The sequence below is a fragment of the Setaria italica genome, chromosome VII, assembly GCF_000263155.2.
Source record: "Setaria italica strain Yugu1 chromosome VII, Setaria_italica_v2.0, whole genome shotgun sequence".
NCBI lineage: Eukaryota > Viridiplantae > Streptophyta > Magnoliopsida > Poales > Poaceae > Setaria > Setaria italica.
Genome location: NC_028456.1, coordinates 17,895,043 through 17,914,070, shown reverse-complemented (window position 1 = coordinate 17,914,070; position 19,028 = coordinate 17,895,043). Strand labels below are relative to the sequence as shown.

General features: G+C 44.7%; 1 protein-coding gene across 1 annotated transcript; it reads right to left on the bottom strand.

Moving 5' to 3' along the window:
- Window positions 1–16,171: 16,171 nt before the first annotated feature.
- On the bottom strand, window positions 16,172–18,806 carry LOC101774129 (heavy metal-associated isoprenylated plant protein 7). The gene is made up of 5 exons (XM_004975361.1): window positions 18,706–18,806; window positions 18,413–18,617; window positions 17,511–17,725; window positions 17,273–17,360; window positions 16,172–16,944 (listed from the first exon to the last, which is right to left on the bottom strand). Exons 1-5 carry the CDS (start codon window positions 18,712–18,714, stop codon window positions 16,466–16,468), a joined length of 996 nt encoding a protein of 331 aa, XP_004975418.1. The 5' UTR covers window positions 18,715–18,806; the 3' UTR covers window positions 16,172–16,465.
- Window positions 18,807–19,028: the final 222 nt, after the last annotated feature.

Genomic DNA, 19,028 nt, shown 5'->3' with positions numbered 1-19,028 from the left:
AATTAAGCTGTAGCGTGTTTGGAACCAGAGTTTAATTTCACTACGTCAGAAAAGCTTTGTGCCGGCGGGTTTCATACCCGCCAGCAACCTTCTGCCAGCACAAATATCCATTTACACAGATGGACGTTCGCACGCTAGCAAAGATCGTACCATATGAAAAACTCATCCTTCTGGTGGAACACGTGAAACTTAAGAACAGGTAGCAAACTCCTCCTCGTAGAGTTTAATTTTCGTACCATATGTAAAACTCGCTTTTTTTTTTGTGGAACATGTGAAACTTGACTACTTGAGAATAGGTAGAAAATTCCTCCTCATAGAAACGTTGAAAGTACGTACGTGTAGCTAGGACAGAAAACCACAAAATGCACATGATACTCCTGCCTGCAGGCTGCAGCACGACCGTTGTGCATATGATGCGAGTGAATTCTTCTACTACTTGTACAGAAGCACACACGATTTTTCTTTCTGAAGCATCAGTACAAAACTTGCGCTGCATGCTGCTACTTATCCTGCAGGTGAGTGAGTTATTCTACTAATTAATCCTGTACGTCTGATCCCATGCCCGTGCTGATCGGCACGATCCTGACGTAGCACAGATGATTAGAAATTGGACTTTTTTTAAAAAAAACACGAAAATAAAGGTGCCTGTGGGGGAACTAGAACTATGGAGGATGAGGTGGAGAGTACGTGTACGTGAATAGGGAAAGTGGAGGGGGAATAATTTTGCGTACAGTACGATGAGAAAGAAAAGGGGTTAATGGTGGGCCCGGCCGAGTCAGCGTCGGATGGACGTATCAGGCAGGCCGGTACCGTTGCCACGTGAGGCGAGCCACCGCCGGCCGGTGGGCGCACCGGCACCGCCGGTCCCACCCACTCCGTACGGCGCGATCGGCGAGTATCCCCCGACTATTTTATTAATTCGTGACGAGAGAAAACACCTCACATTCGAAACCGAAATTCTTAAACGTAATTAATCTGTGTTTAAACTAGTTTTTAAACAGAGACCATGCATGCATGACGTGTTGCTAATCCACGTTAACTAGCAGCTACAGTACACTGCACAGTGAGCCACGTCGATATGCATGGGGATCCTTTTTTTTTTTCCGTGCGTGATAAGTTGCATGGAGTAGAATGGAAGGTGCTTGCGCAGCACACTACACTACACAGTGGCGCTACGCCGATCCTACGTGTCGGAACAGTAGGGGCCTGGACAAAGGCTCCCGCTTTTGACCATCCTCCGGTGCTACCCCCCATCCATGCACATGCATCTCAACCGGGCTAGCTCTCGGCGTGTCAAGTTAGAAATGGGCCAAACAAGATTTCCTCGCGCATCACGCACGACACGACGCACAGTTGACTGATCGACCACCCACCCCATGCATGGCATGGCGGCACGTAAGTAAGTGTGACTTTATCTGCTTCCGGAAACGTGACGTTTACAAACCGTATGTGGCCAAAAATTCTGACTGAAAAGACACAACAATATCCTGGTAGAGTATCATCTACTGCTGATATTATCGATATAGATTCTTCTTAAATCTTAATAACACAGGACATTGTTGTCTGACCAAAGCTAAGGAGCTAGTCAGTGAGAGAGAATGAAGGAACTGATCGGCCGGGATCTTCTTGTTCCGCTTGGGTTTCGTCTTGATGGGCCAAACAAAGATTTTTCCTGTGGCCTGTGGGCGGCCGCCGGCGCACGCGCCCAACAGTGGCGCGACACCTCGGCGCGGCTCGGGGGCCCCGCGGCGGCCTCGAAATAGGCGCCGGGCGCACGGGCAACGAGGCGAGGGGACTCCCCTGGCGCGAGGTAGGCGGTGGTAGTAGGGTGGAAAGGAGAATATACTCGTGCTCCTCCAGTAAAAAGTGAGTAAAGCCTACGTACTGCCCGGCCCGCAGGGGCGGCCACAGCTAGCCACTGCCACTGCCCCTACGCCAAGTCGCCAACCAGCGGGATGCTACCACCGCCACCACCGCTTCAAAACGATTTTCCGTTTGCTCATTTTCCACGTGATCACTACCAAACATTATTCTTCGCAAAACATGCTCACCAACGATTTTAGTTGACAATTCATGAATAATCTATGGTCATGTATGTTTGACTCCACCAGCTAATTATTAGCTAAGCTAATTTTAACTTATATGGATGTAAACATGATAGCTAACGAATGGATTATGCCCTCCTAGCCGGCTAGTGCGGTGAACCGTCCAATTTAAATTGGATTAAGTGCGTCTAATCCCTATTGTAATAGTAATTATCCACCAACACACTTAACATAGTTTAAATCCGACATCCATCGAGTGTCCTTAGGACAACCTAAATCATCCACTTACAACTTTTATCTCAGCCATACATCAGGATCATAGGAGAGCATCAACAATCATTACAATTTTTTTACATAAATACTCTCAAAGGTACGAATTATTACATAGATTGAAACAAACTTAAGTGCATGTCAATCCATATTCTAATAAGGAGTTTAAACTTAAACAATCCAAGTGATAGTACTGTTATAAACTTAATTATACATATAAGGTTTCGTTCCAAAAAATTTGAGACTCATAGAATGTTCTAGTGCTTCTGGATTTCCTCCTCCACATATTGCTGCTGGGCTTCTAAAAACAAAAAAGATTCCCTGAGTGTGAAGGTACTCAGCAAGACTGACCCAACTAACCAGTATAAAATAATTAAGATATCAGGAGTATGCAATGCTTTTTAGTGGATTGACTGACTTTTAAAAAAAATCTTACTAAAAGTGGGACCTTATATTTTATCATTCTATTATCACTTTATTTCGTTCCAGACCAGGCTGCGTGAATAAAACATTTTGATCAATCAAATGGTACTATTTATCATACAACAAAATTTAATTCAAGGAAAACACTTCATATTCAACTTGTTAGACTACAATGCTTAAGCCTGATCAAGTGACATTCATAACTGAGAATTGCGACGATTCAGATCGATTTATTACATCCTACAAGAAATACCTAACCACAAGCCACACACATAGTTGATCGGGCTACACGCAATGACTATTCGATTAGCTGTACCCAAAGACTAGAATTATAATTACCTGAACCCGAGAACACACCACCACATGGGACCTCATGTCTAGCCTAATCACCAAGTGAGTTTCACATTACACCCCCACCTTTCTCCCACACGCCAAGCACAGGTAAGTATATTTCCACCCTAAGAGCCAACTAACCTAGCAGGCTTGCTGGTTCCCAATCCTAGTATGCAACTAGGTAATTTCACTTGACCAACGGTTAAAACAACAAACGGGCCTTAGAAAAATTAACCTCAGTAGACAGAAGTACAGAATCCAAGACTATTCTTAATTCCATCCAAACTTCTGTCTATGCTTTTCAAATTAGGTCATTTCCTTAATTCAAGTGTATGAATAGTATTACCTTAGGTTATGGAGCAACAAAAGTTACTTAGAATTATAGCATGACTAAGCAATGCTAAGCATAGGACATTGTTAATTATTTAAATAGATGGCAAAGATGTCCTGACTAATCAAGGTTGGATTGTGCATAAAAGTAAGTTTTCAATCGATACGTTTGGACTCGTGACAACGGCTAATGATGACTGTAGCAACGGAGCAAGGCCACGCTAGGGTTAGCAGCGACAACCAGCTGAACGACGGTGACCTGACTCAAAAAAGTGACTCGTACAGCTTCGCCTCAACTCACAACGCACGGCGCGCTCCAGAACCAGGGCTCTTCGTAGCCGGAGCAGAGCTCTCGATAACGATTGCCATGGCGGAGGTGCTGACGCAGCAGTGCTGACGCTTCGGCCAACCTAGCCGTGCTCCAGGCCAATAAGCAGGCCCTAGAGCTTCTAAGCATGACACAACCAGAGCCTCAGATGACACTTATGGCAATGGCAAGGTGGTGCTCACTAACGATGGCTTGACAAAAAATAGAGGCGACGGACGGAGTTGGAGAAAACGATGGTGCGAGAGCTCTATGGTGGACAGGGCTGGATGAGAACTAGTGGAGCTTGTAGAGGACTTCGAGGTGAAGGTATGCGCGGAGAGAATTGACGAGTGGTGGTTGGACGACGGCGAACTTCACTGGCGACCAAGGAGTGGTGAAAATAGCAAGGTGGGAGGAGTAGATAAATCCGACTTAGGGGTCAGTATTTACTCAAATTTTTACCGTCTTTGCTCGTGGCACCTCCTTCTTGCATGCACGAAGCTGTCCAAAGGGCTCGCCGGTGCGTGGCACGGTAAAAACCGACATTCTCATCGGTGGCAAGCAGCTGCGTGGCTATTTGTCATTCAGTTTTGTCAGCTAAGCTCTACACAGTTTGAACTTGCAAACTTTGAGCCTCATTTAAAATATGAAATCCATGATTTCTATGTCCAACAACTTATTATCCAAAATATACACTTGTTGTCCAAAAGTATCCAAAGGTTAGATGTAAAATCTCTAAAAAATTTAGCTCAAAGTTGGTCACTTGGTCCAGTTTTCAGACATAATATTTTTATGATTTTTTATAGAGTTGACCTTGCTAACAATCTTTGACCTTGGATTTGAGACCCTTTGAATTCTGATCTCATTCTTGGTCCAAACTTGATTCCATTATGCTCTATACACTTTCAACTCTTGATTCACATTTTTGCCAATCTTTTATTTGAATTTTGATGAAATTTGACCCAAATTTGATCATAACTCAATTAATCTCCTTTTAAGCCAAATTTCACATTATCATCCTTAATAATCTTCTTAGGTCTTTAAATACTGTGTGTTATAGATAGCTGGTTCGATCTAGCTAATCCCAACTAATAGAGTCCAAAATACAACATTATACATAGTATTAAACCAAGTTACCTCCTGATTGTGGGGACTGCCCTTCGGACGTCCATACTTAAGCAATACAATGCCATGCCCTGAATCAGTATCTGGCACCAGCGTATATCGGAATGATTATCAAAGTAAGAAGAAGAGAAAATAGAGGGAGTTATGGCAGTGTCTTCTTCACCTTTAGGGAATATCAAGCATCAAACAATAAGCAGCAGAAAGATGAAAGCTGACTCCCTAGGAGCAAAACAAGCAAGATTGAATACTTTTGTCGAAAGTACTCAGCAAGTATCTTAACATACAAAAGTTAATGACTTGTAAGGTAAATTAAGGAAAACTAGGTTTATATGCAGGAAGTTGTTTGTATGCAAAGTGCAACACCATTTGGGCTTTAAAAGAGGGTACTTATTATTATAATAATGTTGTTTTGGCCCTCGAGGGGGAAACTAAGCCTTCCCTACCGGTTCCCATATTTTAAAGGCAGCGGTCATCAGGATCCTGCTTATCTCAAATGCACGTGCATCTGCCACCAATTCTTTACTTTGCATTAAAGGGGTGTGACTAATCAAAAAGAGCTTTGACCATGTGAGTTCATGACCGAGAACCTCAGCTATTCGAATAGATTAATTAACTCTGTAGAGCCTGTACACTTTACCCATACGATCGGGTAGCCCATACCAAGGCCTTAGGCGGTACTACCCTACGAGACTCATACCCACCGGCGTCCATATCTGGACGACATCCTCTAGCTCCATCCACGGATAACACTAGGACCTAAGCAGGGGCCATTCCACGTCCACTCAGGGATAGTAACCCGGGAAAATAGATGCATCATAACGTGGCATACAATGCCACCAGGCCCTATAGACCTCAACCAATGACCCGTGCTGGCCGGATCTGGAACTCTGCGGAGGTCCTGCTCCAGTCCATCCATTGCCCACCGTGGCCCCTTGGGATGGTTTACTAGATTCTGTAGTGGGGTGTGAATCAAGTCCTCGCATCAATAGGCACTCCAGAAGGTTGTACCTTTTTGGCTCGTATGGTTGCACATATACACCGGAAAGACTTTCTCAATGAGCTGGTCCTTAAATGACCAAGGTAACGCTGGATAGGGGCCCGTTGCGAGGTTACCCAACTTACCTCGCGTCCTCCTTAGTTGGTTGCTAGTCAAGTTTTATAGTTCATTTATGTTACCACAACTCACACCTAAAGGATTAAATTGGCAATAGAAAATATATATATGAGATCTATTAGGCCTTAGATACAAGGCCATTCCTAGGGTTTTAAGCAAGGAGGAGGAGTAAGGGCTTGCTTATAGGAATATGCTTAACCTTATATTTAGGGGGCTTATGAAATATGCAATATCACATTATTATCTTGGTTAATTTTAGTATTGCAAAATATAGCATGAATAATGGATTGGTGTTAAGACTTGCTTTGCTTGTTGAGTGGCGAAACCGAATCCTTATATGGATGACTATCTCCGAGGTGGAGTGCGAACTTCTCGGGAGAGATTAAGTTACTAATAAACAGAAGAATAAATATGCAATCAATCACCAATTAAAGTAATCCAAAGCTCATTGGAAAGAATCTAAGGAAGGTTGTGAAGGGGGTTGGGATGGATTTTCCTAAGTTTCCGGTGATCTCCTATATTTCATGTGATTTTCTAGATGTAGGTTCATGGGTTAGAGAATGGTTTGGTGATAGACCCTTGGTTATGGGGCTTGGGCATGTGCTAAGAATTTCCTAAGTTCCTAGGAAGGGTTTGGAAGTTTGGCTTAATTTCTAAAATAAAGACAATAGGATTTCTATAGATTTATTAAGTGGCTCCTTAGTTTTGGGGGTTTAAGATGTGAGCTTGGGAAGGTGGACTCATGAAAATGCTTAGAATATATCTTAGCATTTTTGGGAATTTATTGTATACTTTTGGGGCTGTGAAATCTAAACGGGGGAATTTGGCACACACTTATGGCACTTTTCTATTGGTTGAAAATAGATTTATTGGGTTTAGGACCTTAATAATGTGCAAAATGGTATTGGATGGTTCCAATAGGTTTAGAAATCTATCTAATATTTGAAAGAATTTTGGTGGAATTTTTGGGAAAAAGGAATGGGCAGAATAACATTTTGTGTACGTTTTGCTAGGGTAGACCTAGCATTTTCAGGTTGTCCTTGTGGCTGACGAGTAGGGATAGGCTGACACAATCAGCGGGGTGCGTGTGCGCGGCGTTGTGCCGTAGGCTGGCTTTGTCCACTTGTGGACTAGGGCGTGAAGTGGGTGTGGTCCACTGGACCGGGTGTATGGAGGGGTGGAGGGGGCTGATGGGGCAGTGGGGTTGTGGCGTAGGCAGCTGACAAGCGAGGCATTGCGGACGTGGCTGCCACGTAGGTGCCATGTCAGGGTGCGGTGCCGGGGCAGAGGACTTCACCGGAGTCCTCACCGCTTGCCGTTGCAGGGAGGCGTCCGGGGCGGGAAGTGGCTCTACGGGTTCAGGATGGCGCGATGGACTGACTCGGGTAGGTCTTAGGGTGGGCTGGAGATTCACGGTGGTCGGTGCGGCTTGCTGGAGTAGGGTGGTGGCGGGGGAAAAAGGAGAGGTGTGGCCGGAGAGGGTTTATAGAGGGTGGGGAGTTTTTGGGCAGCATGACGAGGCTACCTGGGAGGTTCATGCGGGCAGCACGGTGTCCAGAGTGAGGTCGGTGGTGAGCAGTGGCGGTGGGTTTAGCAGCGGTGTTGGGCTGGCGCAGTGCAGCCGGTAGAGCGGCGCTGCAGCCTGGGAGGGTGGCTACAAGCTTGCAGTGCACCTCGACTTCGACCCGTCCTAGCTCTAGGTGATAGAGCGTAGCGGCTGGTGGAGGCGGCGAGCTTGGGTTCCTACAACCGGCGGGGGGAAGTGAGGAGAGGTGGTGCAGGGTGAGGAGAAGGCCAGGAGGAGCTCGCGGTGCAGCTCGGGCTGGCGGATAAGGCTGGAGGCGAGTGGATAAGCTCGTCAGCCATTAATGGCGGGCGGGTGTGCAGTGCGCCGACAGGGGCTCAGGTGCGGGTGTGCAGGGGGGCAAGGGGGAGGTTCTGGCGTGGGGTGAAGGGCTGGGGTGACGTGGCATGGCGAGGCGGCTCCGGGACGCTGCTTGGAATAGTTGGGGATGGCCAGCACGGGTGGATCAGGCCGGCGGTCGTCTCGGCCACGTCGTGGCGTCGCGTGTGTAGGCGCGAGCGAGCCGGGATTGTGAGGAAGGGGAAGGGGATTCTGACAGGGGAAGTGGGGAGGTGCAACAGTGCTGCGCACGTGGTGCGGGTCAGGAAGGTGGCTGGGGGAGGCGCATCCGGGCATCGGCGTCGCGTGCCAGGGGGACGGACGGGCGGCGCAGTGTGAGGGAGAAAGGGGAGAGGGGGAGGATGATGACGGCGCTAGGCGGGCTGGGCTTAGCTGGGTCGGCTAGGTGAGTAGGCCAAGCGTGTGTGGGATAGAGAGGGAGGAGAGAGATGGGCCGGGCCAGAAGGCTGATTGGGCTGAAAGCGGAGTTGCCAGCCTGGTTAGGAATAGGAGAGCTTAGCATTTATTTGGAGGGGTTTTTGATATATTTGAGAATTGCCTTTAAGCTTTGGATCTTTTCCTAAACTCTAGAGCATACAAATGCACAACCATGTAATGTTTATGCTTAATGTGAGCATATGTTGAAGTAATTTTAATTATTAGGGAGAAAAGAAGAAAATTTTAACAAGTCTCATTTTTAGATGTTTAAATATTCATTTTTAGATGTTTAAATTTTTGGATGTTACACTGACCCTCCAAGATTTGATGCCAAAAAAGCTGTGCACTTAAAGAAGGATATGGTAGTTAATTACGTCAGTCCAACCACCAGTTGGTGGATCCAAATGCACACCAACCAATAGTTAGCTAGCTACTGTTAGTACGTTTAAAATAAAAGCTCTAGCAATTACCCAAATAATAGATTAGCCAGGTGGTCCCAACATGCGCAATTTTTCTGATTATGTAAATGGGTGTACTTGCCTTCATTTTCTCATACCCTTTTGGCTTAGTCCTTCTCCTAATTTATCTGCGTGGGGGCATATATCCCACTCAATTTTATAAGATTTGGTGGAAGCGTTAAATCCTCTCGAGTCGCTCTACGTGTTTACAAGTCACAATTATTACAACAACCAAAGCCGGCATATCTAGATTATAAGATATGCACGCTAACAATTGTAGCTAATCGGTACAAAAGGTTATTGTTGTAACACGTGATGGGATACATGCTACATGTTTAACAAGTTTTTCATATTATAGTTATGTAATTTTTTTCATACCACACCGAAGAAAAAATAAGATAAATACTTATGATCATTAAACAGTTGCCAAAAATGGTACCTCTATTTAATTTCATGGCTAGGTATATTATGGTTGCGGCGCGTGTCGTTGAAATCAAAATTAATTAAATAAAAGGAGTAGTAGCCAAGCGAGATTATGGGTTTTAGCTCGACATATATACTTCCACTGTATCGCGATGCTGTATTTGAGTAAACAGCTCAAAGTGCAAATTTGGGCGAAATAAAAAAGTCCTATTTTCACCCTACTACTATTTGCAAAAGTCCGATCTTCGACCCATAACTATAAAACTAGGCCGCAACAACCATCCAACTATTAAAATATGACAAATTTAGCATTTTGGGTGGTTTCAAGAGCGGATTTATATTTTCTAGAAATTTAAAAAGTTTTGATCTAATCTAAAAATTATAACTAACTTATTTTAAATAAAAAAAATATAAACCAGTACCAAAAGTTTTTTGAAAATGTAACCTATTTGTTGGTGCTCTATTTGGCATTATTTGAATCTTATTTATTCACATTCCTTGTATTTTATTAAAAGTAAAGTAATAGTAACAAATAAGACGTATATAACTCCAAATAGAATTTTTAAGCACATGATCTTTGTTGTCCATGCGTGCCTGAGTTGTGTGCTCTACCTCTGTGTATCAAACACCTTTGCAATGGGATGTGGGTTGTCATGTCCTGGTCGATCACCATGTCGCATCTTTACATGGTTGCAACGGGATAAGAAGGGCCTTTTTGGTAGGATTTCTCATCGATATTTGGTGAAGCCCTACCAAAGGGATTACTTCAAAATGACTTCACCACCGAAGTTAGGAAGAAGTCACAAAACGGCTTACACAAAGGAGGAGGAGCTAAAAAAATGGCTTCACCGGCTTCTCCTCCCTCTCCAAGTATTAATTGATCAACCATTGAGAAGCTATTTTATCAAATATTTTCCAAAACGGCTTCAGCTCCACTAGAGAAGTCAACCCACCAGAGGAACCGAAGACGTTTTGGCAGGAGCTGGAGTTTACCAGTTAAGCGGGGTGAAATCTGACACCCACCGAGGGTAATGCCTTGGAGAGAGGTGGCCGGCTGCGGCTCGGAGCCTTTTGGGTGGGCTTTGCTATACTACATGGAAACGACCTTGATCCTCGCAAGAATCGTATCGCACGTATGGGCAAGAGGATGCTCGAAGAAGTCCCTGGAAGAACCCTCCTGTTTTTTCCCCGAGCTCTCCAACGAGAAGATAACAACCACAACTTGTTCTGTTGTTCCAAAGAAGCTAGCAGCTCTCTGGTCTCTCGTCTCGATGAGAGCGGGATTTCCATGGGCGATGAGGTGAGGTCCCCTCGGGGCTTTCGGCAGGAATCCTTTCCTGCCGCACCAGAATGGGCGAATAAGATGACATTGCCACTGTCACTGAGTCAGAGAGAGAGAGAGAGAGACTAGTGCACGTACGTCTAGAGGAGTGAGAAAAGATTGCTGTGCCTGCCTGTACCTGCAGGTCGATCGCAATGATATGCGTACGGGTACGGCTGACGACGGAGGCGCAGCAGTGAACTAGTGAAGTGTGGTGACTCGCACTCGCCGGCCATTTGCCAGTGATTGATCGATGAATGGGAGAGCAGCGCAGACGGCCCGGCCGGTGGCCATCAAGTCGTCGAGATCTCGCGATCTCCGTCCCTGTTCGTAATGCCTCCCCTCGCATCGACGGTTCCATCGTCTCGCGATCACTGCTGCTCGCTCGATCGCCGCGCGCCCAATTATTTCGCGGCTCCCCACGCATCCATCTCTGTACGTGCACAGAGCCTCCTCTGGGCCAGGGGACTGCTGTGCTCGTCCGTCTTGCCCGTGCTCCACCGTATCGTCGTTCTCACTATCATTGCGTCTTGTACTCGTGTAGTCCCTGCTCCCTACGGACGGAATACTACACTACCATTTACATTATCAGACGTACTAGTAGTATTTGGTTCAAGGACATCAAATAACAGGTGAGGGCACACGTTTGCCCCTCTTTTTTCTTCTCTTCTCCCGTTCCGTCCTTGTCCGCGCCTGCTTCACACGGACGTGCTTTCGCACCGCTCGAGTTGCAGATCACCACGTTTGCTCGGATTGGGCACCTCTTGCCTCCAGCGCAAGAACAACCACCAATTCGTCGTCTCCGGTGAGCCGCAATCCAGTTTCTCCTCTTCCACGACCGATTCATCATCTCCACGGCTAATGCCTCCGTTGCATGGCTCGATTTATGCAGATTCCTCCATCCTCCTCAAGCCCCACCGGTTGTGCTGCTGCGGCCCATGCCTTCGCCTACATCCACTGCTGAGCGTTGACTGCGGCTGCTTGTGCGTGCTCAGACCCGCCACGCTCACCAACATCCAATGCACGCCGCTGCAGCATGCTTCACCCTATCGCGCACATCCTGGACGAATGAGAACTGGGATGTGTCCGTCCGCTTATTTTTTAGGGACGGGTTCATCCCGCATATGACCGTGTCTCAAAACCAAACATATGTAAATATGGAATTGATCCACCTTATTCCATTTCATTCCTCAAATTAGATGCATTCCTATATAGATCCACACTTTAATAAAGGTTGCTAGGAGGGCATCCGCGGTACGGTAGTCACCGGTCACTCTCCAACCGCGACTTTCCTTTTTTCTTTTGGAAAATTTCATTTTTACAACTTTTTTTTTAGAAAGCTATGATTAAATTTATACATATCACTCCAATTCGTAAAACTTTTTCGGGTGCTATTGCAGATATCCTTATCCGTGGCAATCCTAATCAGCACAAGGAAGGTGACAAGTACTGTAGATGCAAATATCCGTGCCGAGGCCCCTTACAAGTTAGTCAGATCAGAAATTCGCAAATGGAAGTAGCAAAATAATCTTTTCTAGATATGACGGCTACCTCCGAGCTATACCCTCACAATCGTGAGTGCACTTTCCAGCCCTCTAACCCATGAACCTTCTCCTCGTGTCATCCCTCATTATCATGCCACATGTACATCTTTTCTTATAGCAATAGGGAGTTCTATTTAAATTTGTTCTGATCTTTGTTGTTTAAAATTTTGATCTATTATTTAGATATCTAAACTACTTCAAATAAAAAAAGTTAACTAAAAGTTGTAGTTCTCGTTAAAACCAATATTTTTTAATATAAAATTCTATTATTTGAGGCTTGGGGGAGGGAACCGTGGCCCCGCTCCCTTCGCCATTGACGTCATCAAGGCACCACAGCACGGAGCGCCAGTTGGATCGACTACTAGAAATGGGCAATCTTTGAATAGAATTTCCATTGTAATACTATCCAACAATGATAATAAGAGATACAATGGTAGAACAGAAGTAGTGGGATGCGATTATGTTCATTGAAAAGAGAACCAAGAGGAAATGTTATGTAGGTGGCCACGAACGATGTCGGTGTTTTCGATGGATGGTTGCGATGAATACCAGGTCTAGCCGTCTTGATATTAAACTTGGCATCAATGGCGTTTTGAGCTATTTGGAAGAAGATGGTGGAGAAAGTCTAGAGGCAATAGCTAGGTAGGAGAGGTTTTGTCGAAGAAGGCGAAGGAGCTGGTGGTCACCGTGACAATTTTGTTATCGGCCAAGGCTTTTGTTATTATCCTTTGTAGGGTTTTATTGAACAAAATGATCGATACGAGGGAGAGGGAGTGCTACATATGGTGGAGAAGTAAAACATGGCTCGAATATGATAAGCCGGATCCTTAGAAGTCTCTATACCTATAGAACTAATTTTCAATGAAAGAAATGAATCCTTTTGTCTATTGGATTCTTCAGCGACACGTCAAGAGACAAACAATTGTACACCCTCCTTTTTCTGTGCATCGTTCATCTTGCAACAAGGCTGGCTGCTGTATAGTATCGTCTATGCTAGTGTTGACTTGAGCATGCAGTGCAAATAAAGCAATGTGCCTTTGTTTGTTTCGACGGTTTGGGCCACAGAACATGCATGCAATGTGTTAGTTTATTTGCTACGCATACACTTGCATCCAACTAGTTGCCTTCCCTGAGCAGTTACCAGTTTTATTCTTCAGCTTGCAACCATTGATCTATGTCCTAGACGAACAGATGAATATTGAAACCCAAAGCATGAGAAGAAGTTAATGAATGCACTTGCTTTTTGTTTTTTTAATTAGGCACATTTTCAATCCATCCACTAGCTACGTACATACATATGTGGCGTGGGTACAAGTTAATTTTGCATGATGTTTAGATATTAGGCAAAGAATTGATGGTGTATTCACAGGCGGAGCTAGGTGTCAGCCAACCTGGGTCGTGGCCCACCTTGCCTGCGTTAAGTTTTCCTTAGAACTGATTGTGGTTCATTAGCACAAGCAAACAGCACTAGAACTGATTGTGGCTCTTGCTGTGTTGCTATAGTTCTCAGGAGCAAATAAACTCGCAAGTTGAAATAACTATAGCTACTTAGCCATGCAAAATGCTGCAAATCGGAACGATCGATGTAGCATGCAGCCAAGAAGATCATATACTACTTTTGGTAGAGAACTTGCGTTGCCTGGGATGGTTGTTTAGTCCTTCTAATTTCACAGTCATCTGCTTTGCTTATTATACAACTAGTTGTGTAATTACTGTAGAACAATTGAGTAACCTGAGACATATGCGGCACCCAATGTAATTTTTTTTTGAGTGGTGAAGTCAGTTTGTGCCAAGTCTTGTTGAGGAAAACAAAATCTAATAATTTGAAGTGGGAGTCATGGTAGGGAGCTACTAGTGTACTATTACCAATCTAGTACTCTCCAGTCACAAATTTCATTTTGTTCAGAGCAATGTTGGAATAAAAGATCAATTCTTAAATATTATTTTTTGTACACCTATGATATTGGGCGAAGTGAATATGTTCCTAACTAAGTAGATAGTGGTTAGTTTATTCTAGTTTTCTTTTCTTAACAAGCTGAACCAACCCCAATAAATAAATCTGAATCATGAAAAAAAATCCATGGTGTTCATTTCCGGTATATTTTTACTCTTTATTTGTCTTTAGAGACGGTCAATATCACTTGGCAAGTAAATATAAGTTTAGCATTCAAACCACCAATCATTTAGAACCATGGGACCAAAGTTTCTTGAGGCCAAGGAATGGGCTTGGATCAAATAATTATGAGAGGTGTGGTTTCCTTTCGTTTTCAGTCCCTTGCCTAAAGTCCTAATCAAATCACATAACAACAATTGCTATAATAAGCACCACACCAATTATGTAACATCATCTGCTCCCTCAAATGATAAACAATGACTTTGTCCCCATGAAAGTATTAAACCAAAGCATAAATCTATCAAAGAAGACCACTGCACTGTACCCTTGTGGTCATGCAGAAATGCATGCATTTCAAAATGAACAGGACATTTGTTTTTGGGACCATGCATAGTCCTCACATGTAAACAAATCAACGTGGTTACAAGTTTTGAATCCACATCTGTCCTGCTTGCTTGCTTGCTACATGCCTACATGCATGGTCCCTGGAGCATCTCCCCTTGCTTCAGGTCCCCATCACCTTAAAACAATTTGCATCTAGCAATGATTCATCCAAGTAAAAAGAAAGAAGATCCAATTCCTTCTGCAAACAAGGCTAAAATTTTCAAATCCTTCCAAAACTTCCATCCCCTGGTTTTCATCCGCTTGTGCCCTAACTTTGTTTGCTTCGCCATGTGACACATTCAGTTCCCAGGCCAGTACAAACCGAGGACGTGGTCTCTCACTCTGCAGCACATGACTGGGGCACGCCCAGGCCTGGCCCTTGGAGAGTTGCAGCGTTTGAGGATTGGATGGTGAGCTAGATCACTACTTAGGATCCCAAAAGTTCTCTTTGTTTGAAAAATAAAGATCCCAAAAGCTGATGAGAGCAGCACGAGGCAGTGGTCTGCATGTGTTTGCACCGCATAGATTAGTGGTGGTTTTGTGGGGGTAGTGGGGATTAGCCAGAGCTTGTGTCAGAGAACAAAGAGATCATGCAAGTTGGTGGTTAATTGATTATATAGTCAAGTGAGCAGCAACTTGGTTGTGTGAGGAGCAAGCATGTGTGCATCAGATGATGTGCATGCTGCAACTAACGGCTGCAGGCCCATGGTATCCCAATCACCACCCACCAGTTAGTCCCTCCACAAAGCTTCCCCTTGGCTGGGATCTTCTGCAAAAGAATTGCCTGAGACGCGCGCGGACCCGTCGCATTCCGTTCATGTTCCATGAAAAGTGTCTCACACCAGCCCCGCGCACCCACACACACATCTTCGTTTTTACCACCCAATTAGGAAGCTGAGCCTAGCTCGGTTGATTGCGGGTATGGATGTACCCTCTCGTTGAGGTGAATTTGGATGCATATTTTCTTAATATATAAAACCACCTAGTTTCTCCTAGGTTGCTCTAGTTCTTTTTTCTTACTGCGCAATTCACTACCATCAACCCAACCCATAGTACAAAATGGCTTCTTCAAGACAAAAAAAAAAGGCTGTATATATAAAGGAGCAAATACTACAGCACCTGAAAGGCTGAAAGCAAGCAAAGATGCCACATAGAGTAGCCCAGGTCAGTGGCCGCATAAACAGGACCACAAGCCATGCAAAGACTGCAGCAGGAGAATCCATCCATCCATCGTTTGGACACAGGCAGACCTGAAGGCTGAAGCCGGCCACAGCTCTTGAGGGTTGATGTTGCCATGATGATGTGAAAGAATCCTCATACTCAGAGCAAACTCCAAGGCTGGAGCTACCACTTTGGGTACCAGTAGGGTGTATGGATGTACTGTTCTGCACTGTGAAAAAAAGCGGGGAGCACCAAATTGAAGAAGTAATCCACCTCGGATTTTGGGCCATGCACAATGGATCCATCACAATTCACATGCCCTATATGCACATGGCCATGGTGATTTCTCTTGTTTTCTTTCATCATGATAAAAATTCAGATTCTAATGTGAATTGCTGATGCTGTTAGTATTTTGTCCTAGGGGTAAAAAAACGAGCTAGGCCTACGAAGAGCGCACCAGGGTAATAGAAGTCTGAAGCTGAGGTAGTATAAGGCAAAACTCCACATAAGGATAGCATCCATAATAAAATGACAAGTCCAGACTTCATTTGTACCAGAAAGGTGAAAAAAAGGGGTTAAACTTACAAAAAAAAAGAACAAAGAGAAATGGAAATTTAACCCCTCAAAAAGACTGGTATGTTTCTTCAAGTTGCCATTTGCTTTGCTCATGGGCCGGGCCTTCTTTTTTTGCAAAGACAATCTTCAAATTATGCAGCTTCCCATTTCTGCTCCCCTACTTCTTATTGTCTCTAGATCCCCATGGTTCTACCTTTTTATATGATGGAACACGCATTTGGGTTCTCGTCGCTGAAAGTCTGTGGTGCCATCATCTGGTGGTGCGGCGCATATGCTGTGTATGACGGTGGCGGGTAGGCCGCTTGGTAGATGTACCCAGGAGGTAGTAGTGTCGGGGGTGAGTAGTAACCGCCAGGGAATGCAAACTGCGGGTAGTACATGTACAGGTTGGCTGTGGCGATGGCTGCCGCGTCCATCTCTTTATCCATCTTGTCCTCCTCGCCACCGGTGTTGCCATCACCCTCCTTCTCCTTCTCCTCAACACCTTCCACCTTCTTCTCCTCCTTGACCATGTCATCGCCGCCAGGGCTCTCCAGCGGGGCAACCGGCTCAGACTTGATGATGGACACGTGCTTGCCGATGCGCTTGTACATGTACTTGGCTAGTTTGGCCTCTTCTAACACACCCTTCACTGTCACCTCTGATGCTTTTAGGTCTAGCTCTGCAGATTGCACCCCTGCACAACCATGAACCAAATTATTATATTGTAAGCTAGAGAAAGTATTAATATTAATAGTACATCTTTTAGTAAGCTTAATAAATTTGTTGATTTTTAGTCAGACAGGTAGGCCAAGGGAGTTGTTCTTGACTTTGAGAAAGTTTGTTGTATTCAATTAAAGAGTTCTATTCCGAATCATTTCACCAGAAAAATAAGTAGATCTAGTCATGCTGATAGAACAAAGCTAATCGCATCAGTAAAGCTTGTTAAACCGGATAGGACATGGAAATAATATAGATAGGCATGGATAGTACTGGAAATCCGATTGAAGCCAACTAGTAAGCACCTTTCATCTTGAGGATCCTCTTTCTGATCCATTGAGCGCAAACCTCGCAGTGAATGTGCACCTTCAGCACCACCTGGATCACCGGTGGCTTAAAAGACAAAACAAATAGAATAAGGAAACATTCTAATAACAGCATGTGATGGAAGAAAATTATTATAAAAATACTAAAATGTGAAGCAGCAAGGGGCATTGCAGGATGAATGTTGCAAGATGGTTGTATGAGAGTTATCTCATTCACCTCCTCCTTCTCCTCCGGCTTGGGTGGCTCGAGCTCCTCTTTCCTTTCCTCTTCTTTCTTCTCCTCCACCGGAGGCGGTATCGGTGAGAGGAGCTCCACCTTGTGGCCGGTCTTTTTCTGGACATGCTCGATCACCTTTGTTGGGTCTGCGGCCACCTTCTTCCCCTTCACCACCACCTTGTGCGTCTTGGAGTCAGCAATCACGCCCTCCACTCCTGCAATACCGACACAAAATTTTCATTTCAGGTGCCATCAAGATTGAATCTTGAACAAAAGAATCATCCTAGGTTTCCTTTGATAGCAATTATAAATACATGGAGAGTATGTATCATGGATGGAATATTTGAGGATTTCAAGGAGGATAGGGAATCAACTTCACTTTTGAGCTCCGAATGACATATGCCTGAGACTGTCATTCTCTTGGGATATACTAACCTTTTGTAGAGCTAAAAGTCACTCAATTTCTAGTTAGTCATTCTCCTCTCCATTAATCAACATGATTTATGTACCAAATAAATACACTATAAAAAAATTTCATGAAAAATTTAACGAAAATAACTTGATATCGTAAATGTTGGTGTACTTGTCTACGGACTTGGTCAAAGTTGGATAAGTTTGAAACATAGGGAGTAACTAAGAGGTTAATCTTTTAATTAAAGCATAGGCCATCTATCCCACTTGAAATCCTACCACGAATCACAACAATACTTTTAAGAATAACCTTTGAAATATCTCGAATCTTTAACCTCCTTATCACAATAAAAAAATGAATAAATCTTGTGAAACATAAAAAAGATTATCGCACTAAAAAAAGAAATCTTGTCAAGACTAAGAGACTCAATGATCCAGCAAAGGAAAGATAGGAAGAGATTAGGTCGCCTAGCTGGATATGGTAGCATTACCGTTGAAGCGCTTAAGGATCTTCTTGACCTTCAAGGCACATCCCTTGCAGTGCATGTAGACCCGCATCTCGACCTCCTCCGGCGGAGGCGGTGGCGCCTCCTCCTTCTTTTCCTCCCCGTTCTTGGGCTTCGCCTCCGCCACCGCATCCTTTGGCTTCTCCTCCACCCCCGCCTTGGGCTTCTCCACCTCCTCCTTCCTCACCTCCTGCAAAGGAATACAAAGTTATCAAGATGTTCCCTTTCCTAACACCGATGGAGAGCATGTGAAGGATAGCATAACTATCCTCACTCACCTCGCCCATGGCTTCCTTCCCCTGTCGTGTCGTGGAGTGCTATGCTCCGACACACGCCTCTACCGCTCCTCTATGAGCAGGCAATGCCTGGCTCTATGCTGAGTATGTTTGTGATGCCGGTAGGGAGGGGGGGTTCACCTTATATAGCGGGTGGGCGTTACCTAGGTCTGCAAGATCCACATGGAAATGATGTTGGCATATCTTTATTTCTCTCTCCTCTTCCCCCTTGGCTTCGAGTCCATCTCTTGGAACTTGGGGGTGGGGGGCAGCACACTGATTGTATTTTTCTCTTTTTTTTCTGCCTTTTTTTTGTGCGCCGAAAG